Consider the following 21,860-nt stretch of genomic DNA (forward strand, 5'->3'; position numbering starts at 1 on the left):
ACTCCAAGATAAACCAGTTGGGAATCTTTTCAAAGTACCACAGCCTTATTACAACTCGGCTTTGGACCAAACCAACCTTTGCCACGTGCTGGTATCAGCGTATACATGATCAACTGGGAAAAGCCTGATGCCACTCTGTTGTTACTACAGAACTTCCACTTAGAAACAACTGCTTCATGGGTACTTACAACATTAAAATAATACTTATGACAGAAGTTTAATTAGGCTTACACTACGAGATAATTGATCTTCCCCAGACTATGGTGTCCTACACACTTGAGCTGAACAATCTACATCCACAGTGAGTTCAAACTCACGATCAAGTTCATGACCTCTTGCTTTCAAATTTGCAGGTGAATCAAAAGATTAAGCTCTTCCCTGAATGCTGTAGCTGATCAGACATCAAGACAAAGCTTTACTGACAAAACTTCTCATAACTTCCCTTTAAGCAAAGAAGCTTCCCCTTTCTACTTTTCTTCCAAATACACTGCCTATAAAAACAAAACAGCATAACAGAACTGTCAACCAGAGCACCCCAACACAAAGCAAATTTCTTTGCTTGTTTGAGGAGTTTTAAGTAACTATTTTTAATCTTTGTAAGATGAGGTCTTTTCATTGTGACTTAAACACTAGATCAACCTTAATCCTTTGCAGCTTTCTGGACCATATCAGTAAAGGCATTATTCATGTTATACTGCAGTCTTTCTTAGCACACAAACAAGACTCCGATACACTCTGTGCAGCACAGATGCAGAGAGGTCTATTAATACAACTCTTGTCAACTGTGGGTTCACATCATTTGCTATTCCATCAGTGTTTTTCCACAGATCATTTTTTGAATAATGCACAGATTATGCATCTATATAAAGAAAAGGGGATGGGGGCGGAAAAGTGACTTGAAAAAAGATAAGTAAGTTTAAAATACATTTAAGAGCCTCTTTGTATATGGGTCTTTTTTTTTTTTTTTTTTTGTTAAGGAGAGGAAACAGCCAGAGTAAAACAAAGAAAACATGCACTGATCCTATTACTGCAAAGGTCAGGGACAGGAAACTCTTCAGGAAAAGAGGAATAGGAACAATTTACTTTTTAAATGGGTGACTGTGCACAGTAAGGACAAAGTTCTTCCTGAAGACACTGCCAACACGCACAGGTGAAATATGACCACAACTCAGCAAGAAAAGCTCCCAGTGCAATGAAAGAATACATCAGCATTTTTCAGAAGGAGGACCTATTTACTCACTCAGTTGCTCTGTTGTTTTGGTTTTCGTGTTTTGGTTGGGTTTTTTTGTTGCTGGGTTTTTGGTTTTGTTGGTGGTTTTGGTTTGGTTGGTTGCGTTTTTTTGGTACAATATTCCTGACACGGAAAACAAGCACAGCTTAGAGCGGTATTCTTTACAAGTTTTCAGATTTTCCAGACTGATTTCTCGAAACAACTGGAGTTTCACAATGCCTTGCATGCATGCACCCTGCCTTCAACTGCCCCTCCTGCTTGGCGGCAGCAGCGCTGGCCAGGACGGTCTCAGCAGCCACTTCGGCTCCGGGGCAGTCGGCTTAGAGAAGTTGTTTCGACAAGTTTTTGCAGACTGGAAGAGGATGAAGCCTCAGAGAGAGGCCAAACAAAGAAAACGGCCTGTTATTAATCCACACAAAACCTAAGGTGCGGGGAGGTCCAGCGAAATTGGCTTGTGTCAAGAGGAAAGGTGAAAATATTTATTACCCTGGCAATACAAGAAGGGAGTACGTTGAGGGAAATAGGTGATTTGGCACATTAGTATTGGAGAAGGAGTTTCCGGTCTCTTTAAGCAGAATAAGACATAATGGGAACCACCGAGCACCCGCGGGGCCGAGGTCACCCGCCCGCCGGGAACGAAGCGTCTAAGAGCTGTAGCTCCCGGAACGGACACAGGCGAAGGGGCCGCAGCTGGGAACTGGGCCGTTAAGTGCCAGCGATCAGGCCAGCGAGTGCTGGAACCCGGACCGGTAAGTGCCCGGGAAAAAAACGGGACGGATAGGGCGCCGGTCAGGAGTGCGGTACCGGCGGCCTGCCAGGGAGGGAAGGCACCGGTGGGACCGCGGAGCTCGGGGCCCGCGTCATTGGGCAGGCTCTCACCTCCAGGGTAGACACAGTGCTGGTAAAGAGGTCCTCGCCGTCTTCTAGCTCTTCAAAGTCGGTGGGCCGCGTATCCCCCAGCGGCGGGGGCTCTCTTTCCGCCGCCATCTTCCCCTCCACTGCGGCCGCCAGCTCCAGCTCCCGCGCTCACGTGATGACCGCCCCGCCCCTCTCCCGCCACGTGACGGTGCGGGGCCGGGGCTGGGAAGGTGTTTGGCTGCTTCCCTTCCACGGGGGCTGCAGTGGCGGACTCCGGTAGGAGGTTGTGGTAGGGCTGCAGTAGCCGTGAAATAGTTCAGAGAAGTCAGTCACTGTTGGCGGAATCCCGCAAAGCTTTCACCCCGCGCCTGCCCGTATTTTAGGCGACCCGCCCCGGCGTGGACAAACGGCTGTCCCGGGGGGCTCCCGGCCTGCAGCACTGCGGCGCAGGTACAGCCGGAGGTGGGGGTGAGCCTGCGTCTAGGATGTGAAGTGTCTGCTGGGAAGGAGGCCTGGGAAAGTTGCCTCTGAAGAAGCAGCTCTGTTTCTTCCACTCCTCACCCTGCCAGTCTCAATTTTTTTCACTCTGAAACACTGCGGGACGTTTCACATTGGTTTCCTTGTGCGACGAGTCAGTAGGGCGAGACTGATGCAGCACTACAATCCCACATCCCGCCCTCCAAGTTGGGAGGAACTTAAAGATACTTGCTTTCCTATTTTTTTTTTTGTCAGTTGTTGAATTAGGAACTGTTTTTGTGTGAGGAAACCACTCCTTAAACAAACTAAGCTGAGATCTTAAGTAGAGTGTGAGGATTATAAGTATTCTGCCCCAACCTTGCAGACCTGTCATTCAAGTCAGGTGCAGTTGTGTTCACCACCACTGTGTCTTGTGAAAATAAACAATTGGCAGGCCCACACTCCTAAGTTAAATTTCCAAGTTGTTCTTCCCCCTCACTCCATTTGTGATGTAGCTCACAAATAGATCAATTCTTCCAAAATTTTGTTAGAGTATTTTGGAAAAAATGTCAGATATCAACAGTGTATGTATAATAAGCATTGCCTAGGATACTTAAACTTGTTTTGAGCTCACAGAACGATAGGGGTTGGAAGGGACCTCTAGAGATCAGCTAGTCCAAACCCCCCTGCCAGAGCAGGTGAACCTAGAGCAGAGGGCACAGAACAGCATCCAGGTAGGTTTTGAATGCGGTTTCTGATATGTTGAAAACCAGTTTCAGAAAGTGTCTTGATTTTCCATAATGATAAAGTACAGGTTTCATCCCCTTAGCATGTTCATGCTTTGTGAGGACTTCATTAATATTTAGTATGTTGAAGTTACTTTCTAAACTGCATCCAATGGAGACAGTACCCTTCAGGCAGGAAAGATTGTTCTGCAGACTACAAACTCTTTAGGGCAAGGGTGACACCTCTCTGGTGTTTGCAGAGTGCCTAGTAAAGACTAGTGGAAAGAATGTGGTCTTACATACTTTTTTTCTTAGGCCTCTTCCCAATTAAATCATGAGAAAAATGTAAGCATAAGCAGAAATATATTTTATCTTGAAAACATGTAAGTGGCATACCTAGTACTGTACTGCTTCAGCTCAAAATGTCACAAATTGTGGCAAGCTCTTTCCTCAGAGATATGTATTGCTAAGAGAGTGTCCCTTGTTCTGCTAACATCTGAGGACATTTAATGCCTCAGTGCTTGTGTACAACCTTGTAAATATCCCATTCACAAGACCTAAATTTGTGTTGAAGACTGGGGACTTCAAGTTTCTAACTGCAAATAACAAAGTTACCAAATAATGGAGATTTATCAAGTAAAGTTCTAAGAAACATGACAATTGATCTTAGATGTATAGGAGTAGATGAAAAAGGAACAGTCAAGCTTTCCTGTTTTCCTCAGGTCACAAAAACTTGTCTACTACTATAGAAAGCATGTATTATTTTGAGACCAACATATCTGCCTTTTAACTGTTACTAGAAGCTGTAATAACTTTTTTGTCATTTACTAATTTGGATGGTACTTTTAAATTTCTTGGGAATAGGACATTTTGCAGCACATTCATGTTTCCTTTTTCTGTACCAAACAAGAATATTAGTGATGTTTATGTTGTTTGCAGTGACTATGAGATGAAATATAGTCTATTCACATTTTTACCCTATTCCTAAATACCTATTCCATGGTGTTTCAGTATACCTCTAAATATGTTCAGTGGTCTTTTGAAGATTTGAAAAAAGAAGAGTAGAATTTAAAAAATCCAGTTTAAAATATGCAAACACTCTATCCAGAAATGCAGCTCTTTGGCATCTACATTATGTGGCTGGCACGATGATTACATCCTTACAGACTTTCCAGTTTCTTGTGGTATTTGTGTGCTGCTATGCTGTTCTTGGAAGCTCTTCAAATGACTTACATGTGCACGCTTTATCTAGGAATTATGATTCAATCATCTCAGAAGTAATTCTGTGTCCTTTGACATTATATATTAAGCTATCTCACCATAATTTTGTTTGCTGTGATTAGCAAGATAATATGTATTAAATTTTTTAGATTTCTTGCAAGTGGACCTAATGTAGCATAGTACTTAGATGTTTAATCATTTTCCACTAGACTGACTAGTTTTCTGACCTCATCAAGTTTCACATCCATGCCTTTAATGCTCATGTAGCTAGACTATAAATCAGCTCTCTGAAATACCTTGAAGCAGTCTTCTACCACACCAATTGAGTGTGCAACAGAAGCAGATAAAGTGCTGAGCAAACGATGTCACCTGTGAGGTTGGGGGGTTTTTTGTTTGTGGGTTTTTGGGTGTTTGGGGGGGGGTTAATTATTTTTTTATTACTCATTGAGGAAGGTATATAAGAGGTTTAGCTTCTCTGATTCAAAGAAACATTTTTTAATTGGGTGGGGGGTTTTGGTTGACTTGTTGTTTTGGTTGTGGTTTTTTTTTCTTAGTTTTCCAATGTTTCTGTGATCTGTGGCCACAGAAAACTCTTATGAATGTTTATGTGGCAGAAGGGTCAGAGAGTAACACAAGGTAACTGCAGGACCTGGATTTTTAACTAATCGAGATTTCAGTTTGAAAAACTGTGGATTGGTAAATCAGGGTGGAAGAAGAATCCCAAGTAGAGAAAATCAATCAAGGAAATAAATTGGAAAACCGTTTATGCTTTGGATGATTGCAAAAAGCCAATGACATATGAAATTGTGATGTGTTACTGCAAACCGCAAAGCCTCTGTTTAAAGCCAAGCCTTGTCCCTTTCAATATGGGTATTATGTGGTCATATGTACCCATTATTATGGATAAGTGTATGTCATTTAACTAATATGTATTTGCTGTCAACTGTACCTCATGCTACTAAGAATCTAAGGGAGAGAAAGCTACCTGCTCATCCTAATGGAAGCTGCAGCCACCCCTTCCTTTGCAGCCAATAAATCCACACCTTTAATGCTATGTGAGAAGGATATGAATGACCTGCACAGTAGAAACATCAAGGCTGAGTTTACATGTGGAACTTATTTCAACCCTTTATGTGTACACAGTGTGCCTGCTTTAATTATCTGGTTAAGTGCTAACATTTCTATAACAGGCCTGATCCCTCTAGTAGAATTAGCTGTGCATGTTTACCCTGTTGCAATAGTAACATGATTTAGAAGAATTTTTTCCATCTTCATAAGGACTAATGGCCAGTAAGAACTTAGAAAGAGATAAAACATTTATCTGCTGCCAGGAATGTCCTCCGCTATGTGTGCTTTACAAGAGGTAGAATGTTTTCCAGCAAATCTTTAAGAAAATATGAAATGGTGATACTAAGTTCTGCCTTGGTGAAAGAGTGATGAGTTAGGAGCCATTTCTAACCAGTTTCTAATGAAAAAAAAAAATTGGCTCTCTTAGCCTTAGATCTAAACCACCATACAACTTGATGAAAGACATACAGCAATGGCTGAGTTACCTTGATTTGCGCTGAAGCTTTGGGCTTCAGCCAAATGTTCGCTGACCACTGTCTGTCAAAGCTCACAGAGTCCCAATACAGGAGTCTTGCTGAAAACAAATATAAGGATATTGTTAGCAGGTGTTAGATCTGAGGCATCACTTACCAAAGTAGAAGCCATGTGTCTAACAAGCCCCAAAATAGTTGAAGGTGAGACAATACTTGTAAAAAACTCTATATACGCTTGTCTGAAGCTAACCCTTCTTCAAGGATCTTATGGCCACAGAGAGAAGCATAGTCTTAATTCCATTAAAAAAACCTAAGGATTCCTAAATGTCAAGTAGTTATTTTCTACTGATATTTTGGGTCAGGTAACCCCAAGACCCTGGTTCATGATTTAGTCGACTCACACGTTTCTGTAAATGTAAAGCTGTCTTGACATGCTTTCCTACTCCAGAAAATGTAAGGTTTGCAGTTTGTCCCATAGAAGGTATGAATATTTTCAGCATTGTATTAATCAATTTTAACTAATTTCACAAGGTAAAAAATGTTACAAGATTTTTGATGACAAAACAATGAAGTCAACATGTGGTTTTTTACTAAGTTACTACATCTTTCAGTTAGACATTGCAGCATTGTAAGCAGCCAGTCTCGTTAAAATTCATATGCAGTCTTAGCTGGTGAGCGGTATTCATAACAATTAATTTTAGTGCATATGCTTTGACTCTTTATTTAGAGCTATCTGTTTATATTGCTGTTTCGAATGGTCTTCATTCTTTCATCCAAAACTGGATGATACAAGGGTACCTAGGAAAACAGAACAGTGAAGGGAAGAAAGCTGGACGTTTGACATAGTGTTAGAGATTCATAAGTGCACAGTGTTGGTGTGCTATCCATGTGTGTCACATCAAGAGTTACCATTTTAAAATGCCTCTGATCAGAAAGAAAGGTTTCATGTAGATATTACACATTTTTTTCTTTAACAAATCCCAAGTTTCTTGAGCTGTGGAATTTTTCATTTTCTTCAGCTGGGAGACAAGGTTAGAGGTGATCTCTCTTTCTGCAACTAGTTTCTAGTACTGCATTAGAAACTGTTCAGAAATGCCTCCTAACTCTTACCATCACTGTTTCACCAGGGTAGAATTTAATATTACCATTTCTTTTAATCTAATTTCTTACAGAACCATAATGAAAATAATTTTGAGGCAAAAACCACAACAAGCCACTTCTATGTATCTTTAGAAATAATAATCACCTGCCGAAAGCACACATTTAATTAGATCCTGTAACTAAACATTCATCTCAGTGTATTAGAACTTTGTAAGATCAGAGCTCAGAATAGTTTTATGTTATCACTTGATAGGTGAAGAAAGTTTATGTTGTTTCTCAAAGAGTTACAAATTTCAAGCTAATCTTAGTTTAGAAGATATGAGGAGGAAGTTGAGGAGAATATGATTGAAAGGAAGCTTTTAAGATGCGTGAGACCCTCATCGGGAATCGTGCCAAAAGCCTGAAGGTATACAAGATGGCAGCATAGAAGAAAATGGAAGTGATATGCAACAAAAATCGAGGTAATTGTCTCTTCAGTTCACCACCATAAACAAACTTTGGGGGAACTCTATTCTGTCAAGTCTAGAGCCAGTGGGAAGTAAGCTTGTTTTCCTCCTTGCTTGGCACAAAGCAGAGGCTGTAACGCTCACATAGAGCGGATTACTTCTGTGGAATCCCAGTGATGGGAGCCTTACTGTATTCTAAGGTGGCTGAGAGTTTTCGGTTGTTGCCATAGGAACAAAAGCAGGTTTTACTGATCACAGGATATTTCTGAAAGAAGATCTGCATTCTTAAAACATTAAACTATACTGCTGCCTGATTCATCTATTTATAAAATGTCTATAAAATGCAAGGGCAATATTGCAACTAGTTCTTTGGGATAGATAAGGAACAATATTTGTTATTTATATTCCAGACAATGCAGACTATCTATTTTGTATGTTCTCATGACTTTGAAGCCATTGCTATGGAGTTGTCAAGAGGATCTCCAAAGAGTTTGTGGAGGGTCAGGAATTTGGGTTCCAGCCATTCCTCTGCTACAACTACACATGCAAAGTCAGTGAGGTGCTACATCTGCTTTTTTTATAGCTGGTCAGTGCTTTAAAATAGTTTGCACCGTTCAGCTTGTAGTGTATGACTGATTTGAGGTAATTCACTTTGGTTTTAGTAAGAAAAGAATAGAATGGAAATCCACTGTCTGAGACCACTGCTAGGATTTTAAGAATGTGCATATGCAACATGTAGCTCCAAACCCCTGCATTTCAGCTCTCCCTTAGCATTTTCATATCCACTTTAGGTACCGTTTACCCCTTGTAACTTTAGCTGGCTAAAAGGCAGAATCTAGTCTAAGCTGTTCAGCACAATTTGTAGGAAACAAAGGAAAGGATTATTTCTCTAGAAACCTACCTACCTGTCTTTAACTCCTACACTAGAATGGACTGCCTGAGGAGTGCCTATTTCCAGTGCCTGGAGAGGATGCTTTTACAAATGCATAGGCAGATGCTTGACTTTAAGACAACTGTGAGCAGGTAAGAAAATCTTACTTAACAAAGCATATGCATATACCCAAAGTTATCTTTTAAATTTATCTCTTTAAACTATTGAGCCTTAATCTTCAATGTGTTTTGTAAACTGATTATGGTATTTATCACCATAAAAATTATAACATGTCTGTAGAATTAACCTGACTCAAAATACTGTTAATAATAATGAATCCAAAATTAGGCTGAGAAAAAATTACTTCCTTCCCCTTCAGACACACTGGCACAAATACTGCTGCTTAAAAAAAAAAGGGGGGGGGGGGGGGGGGCAAAAAAGCAGAGCTCTAAAATTAAAACAGAAAACACCCTCAAACTTTAAAATATCTCGCAAAATGTTTGAATTTGCCTTAAGAGAGCTAGGTACCAGAAAAAGTTCTTTCAAATGTCTCCAGTAATTTTTTTAAGACCATAATCTACAATCCACTGAGAATTTTTTTCCCACTCTGTGGACATATAAGACAAGGGCACATGAAAGCAATTTTTCATTTAAAATTGCACAGTTAGTATGCATGAACCATCTTTGCTTTATTTCAAAGTTCCACAGCCCAAATGCAGCTGTAATTTGCATCATTTACAATTTTGCTTTAAATAGACTTGGGGCATCTGTCTACATTATAGCCAGACCACACAAAAGATTAAGTAGGAAAAATGAAAAACTTCTAACATAATTGATTTCCACCAAATAGCACTGTCTCTGGCTGTTACACCAATTAGTTTATCAATTTAATGTTGATTAGGGCTTTCCCAATAATTAACAAAAAGGCTTGCATATATCCACTGAACAGCAGTGCAAAATAAGAGTCTGGCACTGTTGCCTGTATATCTAATACAGCATCAGACACACATATTGGTATTTTTGTTTTTCTCTTAAGATATTTTCAGACATGTGAAGCCAAAATTTGGTTTTACAATATTATCCTTCTTTGAAAAAAAATACTTAACTATGCTCCAGCTAAATTTATCCTATGGAGGCATAAGTTTGGGCTTTCTTTCAAGTTTGTGCTTCAAGTGGTAACAGATGCTAAACACAGAATATGAAAAAAATTAATCTCTCAAGAGCATTGAGAGAGCAATCAAATGTATCTAAATATGTCAATAATCACAAATTTTTTTCCCTTAAAAAAAAAAAAAAACAGCTTCAAGGACTCAGGAAAGTTCTTAGAGCAGCATGCAGTCCTAAGACTGAGGAATCTATTGATAAAGAGATGGGAGCTTCAGAAACAAACCACTGAGATTCACTTGATGTGTTATAAGTTTTTAAGTACTAGACTTGCACAACCTAGAGATTTATCTGCCTGTGGTTTACTGATCTTCTAGTTACCTAGTTCATGTTGTATCTTACAATATATCTCCTTTGCTTTGATTAATCTAGTGTTGTGTATGTCTAAAAGCAAGGCATCAGGCATCTCATTTCAATACTACAGGTTATGATTCTGCCAGTTAGCTAATTAGTGAAATCACTGAACCTGTTCAGGATGAATTTACTAGGAACTTAATGTTAGACTAATGAAATTCTGCATGAGCATTACAGAGTGGCATGTGGTGAGATTGTCTTAACATCACCTAACCAGTCCTCCTTAAAAACCTAGCACTGCTGTAAGGTGGGACTTTCTATCCTAGGCACGTTTTCCCTTTTCAGACAAAGACAGATTGTAAAGAGCTTTGTCTTACCTAATTTGGAGCATGATATTAAATTGCCTGTAATGTAAGCATCCTCAGTTCCATGTTCTCTATTTAGCTCGGAAAATACACACCTTTAGAGAGCAAGTCCAGCTTGCTGTATATCAGCCCCAGTTACCTCCCTTATTTCTTTCTACTGACCATACAGGAAACATACTGCAAGTCTTACTTTACTTTTGGCCCTTACCTTGGGCAGCAAAGATGGATGTCTTCTTTGACCCAGGCTGTCTTTCAGCTCTTTTAGCTTTGATCTTTTAGGCACAAAATATGTAGATGCATACCAAAAAAGCCACTATATATTAACAAAACCCCACAAAACCATAGAGACGGAAAGCATGGGGAGATAGAGTATGTATGTATTAATGTATATGGGTGTTTATAGATGTCAATATCTATTGTATGTATGCAGTATATGGAGACTACATACACACCCTATATTTTCTATATACACTATATTATACTCTTTCTATGGATACATTGTGTCTATAGCTATCTGTCCTCTCAACTATATCTATATATATATCTATACCTCAGTGTAGGTTATATATAACAATATATATATCCCAATCAAAAGTTTGAGAAACAATTTTTTTAGAGTAGAACCAAAAAAAAGTTTATTTGTTCTGGAGATCACTAAATTATCTTCCTGTGGCTACTAGTATACGGGCACATGAATTTAAGGACATCTCAGTTTCTCCCTCTTGCTTGTAGTTGTACAGATTAGAATAGAAGAAGGAAAAGCAGCCTAATACTTCCTGCCTGATGCTAGGAATATAGATCATAAACAACTGACAAGCTGATTTATTCCAGGTTTATTCAGAACAACCACAGCTAGTTCATGGAATTGTTTCAAGGAATTTGAGCTTCCTAAATTACTTTTAGGAATTGCGTCTAACAAACATACCCAACTTCCTCTTCACAGAACATTTCTGTTTCTACAAAATAAGTAGTATTTGGAAGTATTGATTTTCAAAAGATGTTCAGATTTGTGATATTTCAAAACTGTTGTTTTCTAGCTGCTCACCTGGCTGCCCACAGTTGCTAACCACTCACTTCAGTGGACCAGCCTGCAGTGCTGATGAGAGTGAACACTGTTGGAAGCCATCAGATGAACAGCCAAATCAGTAAAATTAATGTACTGGGAACTGCTTGTGGTAATGGGCAGTTCAAGATACGGGTTGAGAACAGTACCTGCTCTGTGCAGATGGATCACTAAAAGTCCAGCCCAACTCTGTGTTAGCAGAGCTTGCAACCATGCTCTAGTTTTTGTTGCCCCATCCTGTGGATGTTATGTCTTCTCTGATTCTCCAACGACCAGTTGAGATGAGCAGCTAGAAATTACTTTCCCAGTCCAGGCAGAATCCAGGTAAGTTTACAATCTGAACAAGCCTGTCTGATTGTCTTAGTTTGGGTTAAATTAACGAGGCAGGAATTATAAAATATAGTTAATTTTCTCAAAAACCCCACCTCAAAACTATATACAAAAACTGACAGAATTATTTACAGGTTCTATTCGGTCGTGAATTCTTCCAGGATGCTTGTGGCAATTTTGATACAATTTAGAGAGTTCAGAGACTGGAAAATGCTATGACACAAATAGCTTCACCCTCTAATAAACCAAAGGCCAACCAATAACCCTTAGGAAAATATGAGCAGGCCAGGGTTTACTCACAAGGATTAGAGTGGGAATTTGGAGATGGTCCCTAGCTCGCTCTCGCTGCTGACAGGCTCCAGAAACTGTTGGTTTGTAATCCAGTTCGAGACTCTGGCTTTATCCCAGGGCTCTGGACCAGGCACTCAAAGCAAGGCAGAACACTGGAGACGACAAGGCTTGAAGTGAGGCGAGGCTTCAGCAGATGTGAGCAAGGCTTGAGCGAGGCGGATCTGAGCACGGCAGATTTGAGTGAGATGAATCTGAGCAAGGCGGATCTGAGCAAAGCCCCTAGGCTACCTCGCCACTTGCATATATACAAAATGCCAGAGGTCACTTGGTCCAATGGGGCCCTAAAGCTAACATGTAGCCACCCAATGGAAAGCGTTCTGCCAGGTTATGACCATAAAAAACAGAGGCCAGGACCTCGTATCTGGGGCAGCTTACGTGTTCTGACTCCAGACAGGCATCTTGTTTACCACCCAGGCAAGGTCCTGTCCCTTTTGTTCCTTTTCCCGCGTTGCCCTGTTACTGTGGCAGGAAGGAGGGGAGAGAAAAGACCTGTCTAGACATCTTAAGGCCTGTCTGCATTTGTACTGGGCCATGTGTCATGGCCTACCAAAACACTGATTTTGTCCCAGTTTGCCTGGAAACAATTCCTACTTGGCGACAATATTAAAAATTAAAAATATTGAATAGGTCTTTCATGTCAAATAATACATTGCACGTGTGAGAAGTGGTAAGGAGAACATGATTGCTTTGGAGTAATAGTTAAGAATTAAGTTTCATGTTTAGAGAACATTTATTTTTCTCATACCTAACAATTGGACAATTCAGTTGTGGGTTTTTTTGATCTATAAAAAATCAGTCTGGTTCAGGACAAAAATCTAAATGTAGACATGATAGTTGAAACTGTGAGGAAAGCTGAGACATCCGTGTAGTGTAGTGTCACCTATAGTTAAACTAAGGTAAATGTTTATAAGTTTAATTACTCTTCATTTTTATAATATGTATGATGTATATATATAACATTCAGAAGATTTGCCCTGTATTCATTTTATTACATGGGAGGAGTTTTTTTTCAGTGGCTGGAATAGGAGACATGCTTTCTCCTGCCTCTCCTTCTAGTGCTTTCTAATGAAATTATTTTCACTTTATTTTGATCCCTTTCATTATCACCATCACATTAACAATAGGAATAAAACTAAATGGGTACAAATAACATAAGCAAATTATTAGCATGAACTTAATTTTATTATCAGCAACATTATCTAGAGATTCCAGTGACAGAAAAAAGGGCAACAGGTGCAAGCTGGAGCACAGGAGATTCCATGTAAGCATAAGGAAAAACTTTTCCACTGTGAGGGTGACAGAGCACTGGAAGAGTCTACAAAGAGAGATTGCGGAGTCTCTTTCACTGGAGACATTCAAAACCTGCCTGGATGGATTCCTGCTCTTAGATGGTCCTGCTTCAGCCAGGGAGTTGGGCTAGATGATCTTTTCAGGACCCTTTTCAGGACCCTTTCAGAAACATTCTGTGATTCTGATTCTGTGATGCTTTTTTGTTGTGGTGATTCCTCTGGTCCTATATTTGGCCAAGTTTTATCAGCAGCAAAGGTAGAAAGGCAGTGTATAGAGCTCTAACATCACAAATTGTCACTTGCCCCAAGGCCCTGTTTGACCTGATCTACATCCACCAGAGCGACGTGTGAATATCAGCCACCAGATGGCACGATGGCTCGCCTGGTCTGGGAGCTGAGGAGCTAGAAACGTCTCCTTGTTCCTTGAGGGAACTCTCACTCATCTGAGGGCTGTCTGGCTGTGGGATGGGGGATGTGGCTCTTCTTGGCTGCCTCATCCAGCATGGTGCTGAGGTCCCATCCTGTCTGGTCCTGAATGCAACCCATGCTGTGGCAAAGGAACCAGATGTCATTTGTCTTAATTTAATGCAAACACATTTAATGCCAGACAAAGAGTTTGAACCCAAATTGCATTTGGTGCTGTGACTTTTCTGTCTTGCAGAGCAAATCAGAGCCGTTAGTGCTTGTCCCTCCTGGCCCTTGGCTGTTCCCAAAGCTCTGAGCTGGGAGTGCCAGCTCCCCAGAGCCAGGTGCCCCATTCCCTGCCCTGTGTTGCCCCAGACAGGTGATTCTTTGGTGAGCTGCTGTGGAAGAACGTCACACTGGGTGGCTGACACTACCCTGGCATGCCAGTCAAGGAGCTGTTCAACCTGCTGAATAAAGGTCACAGGATGGACAAGCGCAACAACTGCACCAACCAGCTGTGAGTGTGAGGGAAGAAGTGGGGTGGTGGGACCCCAATGGCCCCTGCTCAGCGAGGAACAGCAAAGGGCAGTGAAGATAGATCTGGAGAACAGGTCTTTTGAGGAGCAGCTAAGGAAACTGGGGCTGTTTAGTCCGGAGAAAATGAGGCTAAGCGGAGATCTCATTGTTCTCTACAACTTCCTGAAAAGAGGTTGGACTGAGGTGGGGGTTGGTCTCTTGTCTCTAGTGTCAGGTGATAGAATGAGGGGAAATGGCCTGAAATTGTGCCAGGGGAGGTTTAGGTTCGAGATGAGGAAAAATTTATTTCATGCAAGACTAGTCAGGATTGGAACAGGCTGCCCAGGGAGGTGGTGGAGTCACCATCCCCAGAGGTGTTCAAGAAACATGTGGATGTGGCACTTGGGGTCATGGTGTTGGTGCATTGATGGTTCAACTCAATAATCTTAGAGGTGTTTTCCAAACCAAACAATTCCATGATTCTATGAATTGTGTGCAGTGAGACAGGCAATTGCCTGCATGGTTTTAGTGATCTAAAAATGTACGTCACATCCCCAAGATCATTCAGTTACCTGTTTCCTAGTGAGATCAAAAGGGTTGGACATTTGCACACTTGTGTGGATTAATCTTTAGTTATTTGTTGGCTTTTACTTTCAATAGTGAGGAGACTTCCTGAAAGTACATACTGCTGTGCTAGCAATAGGTATCTGTTGGAAAGGTGCCCGCTTCCATCAAGGAAAATATCCACCTGAGGCTCTCAGTGTAGTAGCAGCTATGACCACAGTGAACTGCTGACTCTTTCATGCTGTCTGGAGGAAAAGAGATGTCCCATATGACATCTTCCCTTCCCATATGACAGGGCTGGTAACATGGAGCAGGAAAGGATGGAGGACAGCACATGCAGCAACAGGACATAGTCTACCACCATAGGAAAGAGTGCTGGTGCCTATGGGTGAATGGTCCAGAAACAGGCTTCAAGCCAGTCTGCATGGTCCTCACTATGAGTGCTGTCACTGAGAACATGTTAACAGGAGTATACATCTGGCAGCTACTGTTTACTCATTTTGAGACGTTAGTATGTGACCCAGCATTTACCATCATTGAGCCAGTCAGTGTGCCATGCTGAATTCTCTGTACCAATTCATCAAGGAAGCTGTGCGAGTTTAACATAGCCTTGTCCTTACAACACTGAAGTGTGGGAAAAGCAACACAAAAAAACCCTCTGGATTGAGATAAGAGTTTACTGAATAAATGAGATAATAATACTACAATGCACAGTTACCTTGGCCTGTTTGCAGAAAAGCACTGCAGAAAGCAGCAGCAAGCAGAAGCAAGGTAGCTAAAAACCCAAGCCAGGCAGGTATTTCCCCCCATCCCTCCTTGTCCCACTGCCATCTCAGCAGAAGAGAATGAGCACCCAAAACCCAGAACCCAAAACCAGCAGCTGGAGCAGGAACCCTCTTACATTACAATCTGAACTTGAAGCCACATAACATTTTGCTTCAGCCAGCACTTTCATTTTGAAACTGGCATGAGTCAGGATGTTTTTGAATAACAGCACCAAATATTCAACTTAACTCATGACAGAAGCGCTGAAAAAATTATCCTGGCACATTCCTTTTTTGTGGAGCAGACTGCCCATGTAGCAGGCCTTGCCCCAGAGGCAATGTTATCTGGTAAAGAATGGGAGGACTGGGAGAAGTGCAAGTGCAGTGCTAGCGTCAGTGCATCTGCACAGGTGTTTAGGCATCAGAACCTGTGAAGACAGATGTTTACTGTGCTGTCCAATACAGGTTGCCAGATCCTAGATAAAGTGAGAATGACAACCATCTCTTGAAAAATTGGATCTTGTCCCTGCTCAGAATTCTCCCCGTCCAAGATCCAAGAAATAGTGGTCCGTACATTCTTTCAGTGGGTCAGAAGAATGGATGGGGATTGAGGAAGGGTGGTGTATCTTAAGTATCTTAAGGCACTGTGTATCCTCTCCCTTGTATTCGCGGTGTACTGAGGATACAGCTGGAGCTTTCAGGAGGTATCTTGAAAGCTGGCAATGAGAACATAGGCAAGATATGGCCATTTGCTTAGTTTTTCCATGTGCCCTGAGACAATGTGGGATTCAAGGTAGAATTAAAAGTATTTAATATGTCTTCATCTTTCAGTACGATGTAAGCATATTGAGTAAAGATCATGATTAGTGTAATCTGTTTGAATATTACATGGGATAAATTCCCTTAAGATTTTTCAGTGTCTTATACATATTTACTTAAGCTTTTTAAAACAGAGGAAATGAAAATCTTCTCTGAGGCTATGATGGATGAAAAACTTAAATGTTGACATTGTAGTGCTTGTTAGATTCAAGCATTGGAGCATCCATATTAAATTAAATGGAAAGCATCAGTGGATTTGTAATTATGAGTTCAGTATGACAGGAATGCATTGTGGGTTTTCTGTTTTAAAGAGCAAATGTTACATAGAAGCCAATTCCCTCTGAGTTATTTACCTAGAAGTTTAAAAATTTAAAACCAGTGCTATTTTGGACTAGTGAGATTTTTGTTCTCTTATATCAGCCCTGAGCTATTACCAAGAACATATTTCTCTTTGCTATGTCAGTATGTTATCATGGAACCTATTATTTCAGATTAGAATGTTATCCTGGAAAATTTCATTTGTCTTAGTCAAAGGATTTTGTGTTTTTTCTTGCTGAAAGAAAAACAATGCGTTGGATTTCATTTTTCCAAGACATTTATGACAAAGTTGGTATAAGGTATTTAAACTTCACTTGCAAACACAGTTTGTACCCAGAACATACTTCAAGGTTGGCACCCACATCCTCCTATTTCACGTTCTTAGACTGAAATACTAATTTTCTTGTGAGATCACAGGCCATCCTGTGTTACTTTTGGATCCGGGTAAACGCCCTCTGGTGGCTAAATTCAAACCTTGACTGTCCAGATGCTAACTGAGTAGCTACACTGGTAAAGAATTCATCAAAACTTACTGTAAAGTAATGTGACTGGAACCTGTCCTCATGCTTCTTTGCAAAAGTAGATATCAAATTCATCCACCAAAGTCACAGAGTCACATGTTCACAAGAAAAGCATCATAAAACCAGCCAGGTAGGAAGTGCTACCCAGGTTCATCCAAGAAGATGAGGAATGTACAAACAGACAAAGGTGTAAGAAAGAGCCTGCAGTGTTGAAAAATACTAATCTGTTGAATCAAAGATGTTACACCTCACTGATTGGCAAGCTTATGTAGTTTGTTGTCTTTAGAAAAACCATTCCACTTGATAACTTTGAGTAATTACTGTAATAAGCATTTTCACAGAATCACAAAATTTCGTGGGCTGGAAGGGACCTCGGAAGATCACCTAGTCCACCCCCCCTGCCAGAGCAGGATCACTTACACCAGATTACACAGGAACACATCCAGGCGAGTTTTGAGTATCTCCAGAGAGGGAGACTCCACAACTTCTCTGGGCACCCTGTTCCAGTGCTCCATCACCCTCACAGTGAAAACATTTTTCCTCATATTTATGTAAAACTTTGTATGCCTCAACTTCCACCCATTGCCCCTTGTCCTCTCATTGGGCACTACCAAGAAGAGCCTGGCTCCATCCTCTTGGCACTCACCCTTTACATATTTATAAACATTGATGAGGTCACCTCTCAGTCTCCTCCAAGCTAAAGAGCCCCAGCTCCCTTAGTCTCTCCTCATACAGAAGATCTTCCACTCCCTTAATCATCCTCGTGGCTGTGCACTGGACTCTTTCAAGCAGTTCCCTGTCTTTCTTGAACTGATGGGCACAGAACTGGACACAATGCTCCAGATGCAGCCTCACCAGTGCAAAGTAGCGGGGGAGGAGAATCTCTCTCGACCTACTAGTCACACCCCTTCTAATCCACTCCACAATGGCATTGGTCTTCTTGGCCACAAGAGCACATTGCTGGCTCATGGTCACCCTTCCATCCACTGGAACCCCCAAAGACACGTCTTCTTTCCAGAGAAGCTATCTAAAACTGATGGGAAGTGACAGCAAGTTGTTGCATCCATCTACCACAATAGGGAGTGAACAAACCACATCAAAAAGGAATAGTCTATACTTCATAGCCAAAATGTAAAGATGTCATAAGCTGATACCACAGGTACCAATTTTGGGTCAATCCTTCAGTTGTGAGTTAGTTGATGAAACAGATAGATACTTAATAATTGGTAGGTGCTTTACAGGTAAGTTAGATGAAAGGAGATTAAATGCTGAAATTAAAGAACTTGAAAATTGTCTATTGGAATTTTAAAAAATAAGTATCACATTCAAGAGACAAATCTGAAATGTACAAATAGAAAATGAGGAATAACTGATGAGGAAACAAAACTGCTGTGATGGTTTAAAACTGTCTTTTTAATTTTTCTTTGCAAAGTTCAAGCAGAGAAAGCGAAAGCAAAATGTAAATAAGTGACTATTGGGTGTAAGAAAGCAAAATAATGATTGTTCTAAACACTTCCATTGGATAGATAGAAATGTTTAAGAACCACTACTCAAAACAAAGTTGGGGCAGTCGGAGTCTGAGTTCACAACTTGCTGGGCTGTCTGGCTGCTGCTTCTTCTCTTCTGGCTGAAGATAACACACTGACCTTGGCAAGCTAAGTTAACAGCCTCTCTGCTTCTTAATCCTCTGCTTTCTGCCAGGGGGGTCTAGGGGGAGGAGGCCTCTGGGAGGGAGGCCCCTTGGGAAAGGCCCCTTTGGAGGGAAGCAAAGGGAGCTTGGTTGTGCTTTTCTGTTGATCGTATATATTTGTAAATGTTTTGTATGTTCATACATGTCCATTGCATTTCATCATAGATTGTAGATTTGCTTGTAAATACAGCTTTCACTTGCTTCCAGACTGAGTTAGCCTGGTTGTTGTCGGTGTGGGGGATTTCAGCTCTCACACTGATACAACTGCATAGGCAATTTGAGAGTATAGAGCAGAGCAGAAGTTGATCCTAAGGGCATCACCTGCAAAACAGACAATTTTCATTCTGGCTATATTAACAGAATCATTTTATATAAGGCGTGAGAGACTGTTTTTTAACTCAACACAGTGCTCAGGCACCAGGTCAAGATTACTGTTTCTGCAGAGCACAGTGCACATGAATTGAAAGGATTTCAGGAGACAACAGCAGGAAAGAAAAGAGGTTAAATAACATCATCTGTGAAGAAAAGCTGAGACTACAAGGGACATGATACTCGTCTAATGTATAAGAAGTTGTGAAGAATGATGTAAAGAAAAGCGATCATGAACCATCCTGCATTTCTCTCTTTGTGGCAAGAAGTAAAGGCTTATTTGTGTATGGAAAAGCTTTGGGCAGATGGTAAGTAAACTTTCTAATACATGTGGCATTGATCATGCGTTGATCAACACATAAGACACTACTAAGTAGAATGAACAATGTATTTTGAGTCTTTGTGATCTTAAAATACAGAGCAGACTGGATAATTCCCTTCTAGGTTTCAAGGTCTGCACAGCTTCTGCAGACTGGCTGTTTTTTCTCAGTCTTAGGCTGTAGCCATAAATGCAAGAAAAAGCACTAAGACTCTTTCATTGCATTGGAGATATCCATGGTTTATGGATTGTTGAAAACTGCTTATCAGGAGATTCAGAATTAAACTCACATTTTTTGTCTTGACTCAGAGTTGTCTTGAAAAAAGTGACTGGTACATAAAGCTTGTTGTAAAACTTATTTGTTATATTTGGCATCTACTGCCACTGAGTGGTACCAGGGAATCTAGTATTTTTTTCTCTTCATCCACACTTCAACTATGTTTAAACTTTATTTATATCTGAAAAAAGAAACCTCAGGGGATTTTTAAAAAGGGAAGCATCCAACACAAACAAATGTTCCAGTTAATGTGAAGCAAGGTAGTAATCCTGAAACATAAACCAAAATCACTTAGATCATTCTGTCACAATATAAATCCTGTATATGGTATTTTCTTAAGAATTCTTTTTAAAAATGGTCCTGTCTCTTATAGTTGTTCAACTTGATCAGCTCTTTTTGTCAGTTCCATATCTGTCTGTGATAACGTTCTACCTTACCATGGGATCATAGGAGATGGATTTGCAATGGGCCTCAAAAAATTTCTGGCTCATTCCACTGCCCTGTGCTCATCTGTCTCCTATCTGACAATACATATAGATCCATTTTTAAAACATACAGTTTTTCTCATTTCATTCTAACTTTTGGAGCAAACGGAGATAAAAATTTCAAGGAAGACAAAAAAAAAAATGGTGGATGCCTAAACAAAACCTGGGATAACAGGTAATCTTGATTGCTTCCCAACATTTTGCTCTGTTAAATATATGTTTTCTTTTCCTTTTCCTCCTTATGCTATTTTACAGCTTATTTTTCAAGAATTGTTCCTTTCTAGCATCTGCCTTTGCCCATATTTCTTCTATTATCTTCATAGATGATGGTGCAAAGAGAATTGAACAAAACAACTTGCTACAGAAGAGCCATCAGCAGCACAGTATCTTCCCACTGAAGAAAATGGAAATGCAATTAGCACAGGAATGATGCTGGTAATTGTTGATAATAATCTCAAGACTTTCCCAATCCATTTTTTCCCTTCACAGATGGCATTTATGTTCTGGTCTGGACGTGCCACATAAGGATGCAATGATTACTCCGTGTTGAATCCAAGCAGCACTTTCCTGCTCTTGGTTATGTGGCAGCTGCTTATTGATTCACCTGAACTTCTTCTATTTCAGCACAGAGCTGAAGGCAGGACCGTGACTGGAAGCCAGGCCAAAAAGTCATGGCTGACCTCTGCACCTGTGTACTTCTTATGGATGAATCTGATCTGTTGAAAAAATCAAGTCAATCTGAAATGCTCTTTCTGTGGTATCCCTGCAGCATTTACCTGGACCGTTTGAAAGCTCAGGAGACTCTGAGGTCTTTGTGGAGCTGCTTTCCAGCAGGGCAGCCCCTAACCTGGTCCGGATGCATGTTGCTATTCCTCCCCAGATGAAGGACCCTGCACTTGTCTATGAGTTTTATGAGGTTTGCCTGCACCCAGCTCTTCAGCCTGTACAGATCTCATTGGATGGCTTCACAGCCTGACAGAGTGTCAGCCAAACCCCCAGTTTTGTATCATCAGCGAACTTGCTGAGGGTACTCTCAATGCCCTCATCCAGGTCGTTGATAAAGGTACTGAACAAAACTGGACCCAGTACTGATCCCTGGGGAACACCCCTGGCCACAGGCCCCCACATTGACTCTGTGCCACTGATGGTGACCCTCTGAACTCTGTTGTTGAGCCACTTTTCAATCCACCTCACAGATCAATCATTTATGTCACATTTCCTGAGATTTTCTATGAGAATATTATGGGAAACAGTATCAAAAACCTTACTGAAGTCAAGGTATATGACATCCACTGCTCTTCCTTTGTCTACCTATTTGGTCATGGTTTCACAAAAGGGTATCAGATTAGTCAGGCAGTATCTCCCCTTGGTAAATCCATGTTGGTCACTCTTTTCCATAGGCAAGAAAGGTGTGCTGCAGTAAGAGGGAACTCCAATAGTTACCAGAAAGAAAGCATGTCAGTCCTTGAAGAAAAAAATAAAATGTTTTGTATTTCTCTCATTTACA

The 21,860-nt window shown here is 40.8% G+C and overlaps 1 protein-coding gene across 1 annotated transcript in view; it reads right to left on the reverse strand.

Annotated features, from left to right (window-relative positions):
- The window catches only part of SNX2 (sorting nexin 2), a 35,650-nt gene extending 33,432 nt beyond the window's left edge, over positions 1-2,218 (reverse strand). Inside the window, exon 1 of the mRNA XM_054398259.1 lies at positions 2,111-2,218. Coding sequence (XP_054254234.1) covers positions 2,111-2,218 — 108 coding nt within the window. The remainder of the gene's footprint in view (positions 1-2,110) is intronic.
- Positions 2,219-21,860: the final 19,642 nt, after the last annotated feature.

Source organism: Indicator indicator, chromosome Z (assembly GCF_027791375.1).
Source record: "Indicator indicator isolate 239-I01 chromosome Z, UM_Iind_1.1, whole genome shotgun sequence".
In the NCBI taxonomy this organism is placed as follows: domain Eukaryota; kingdom Metazoa; phylum Chordata; class Aves; order Piciformes; family Indicatoridae; genus Indicator; species Indicator indicator.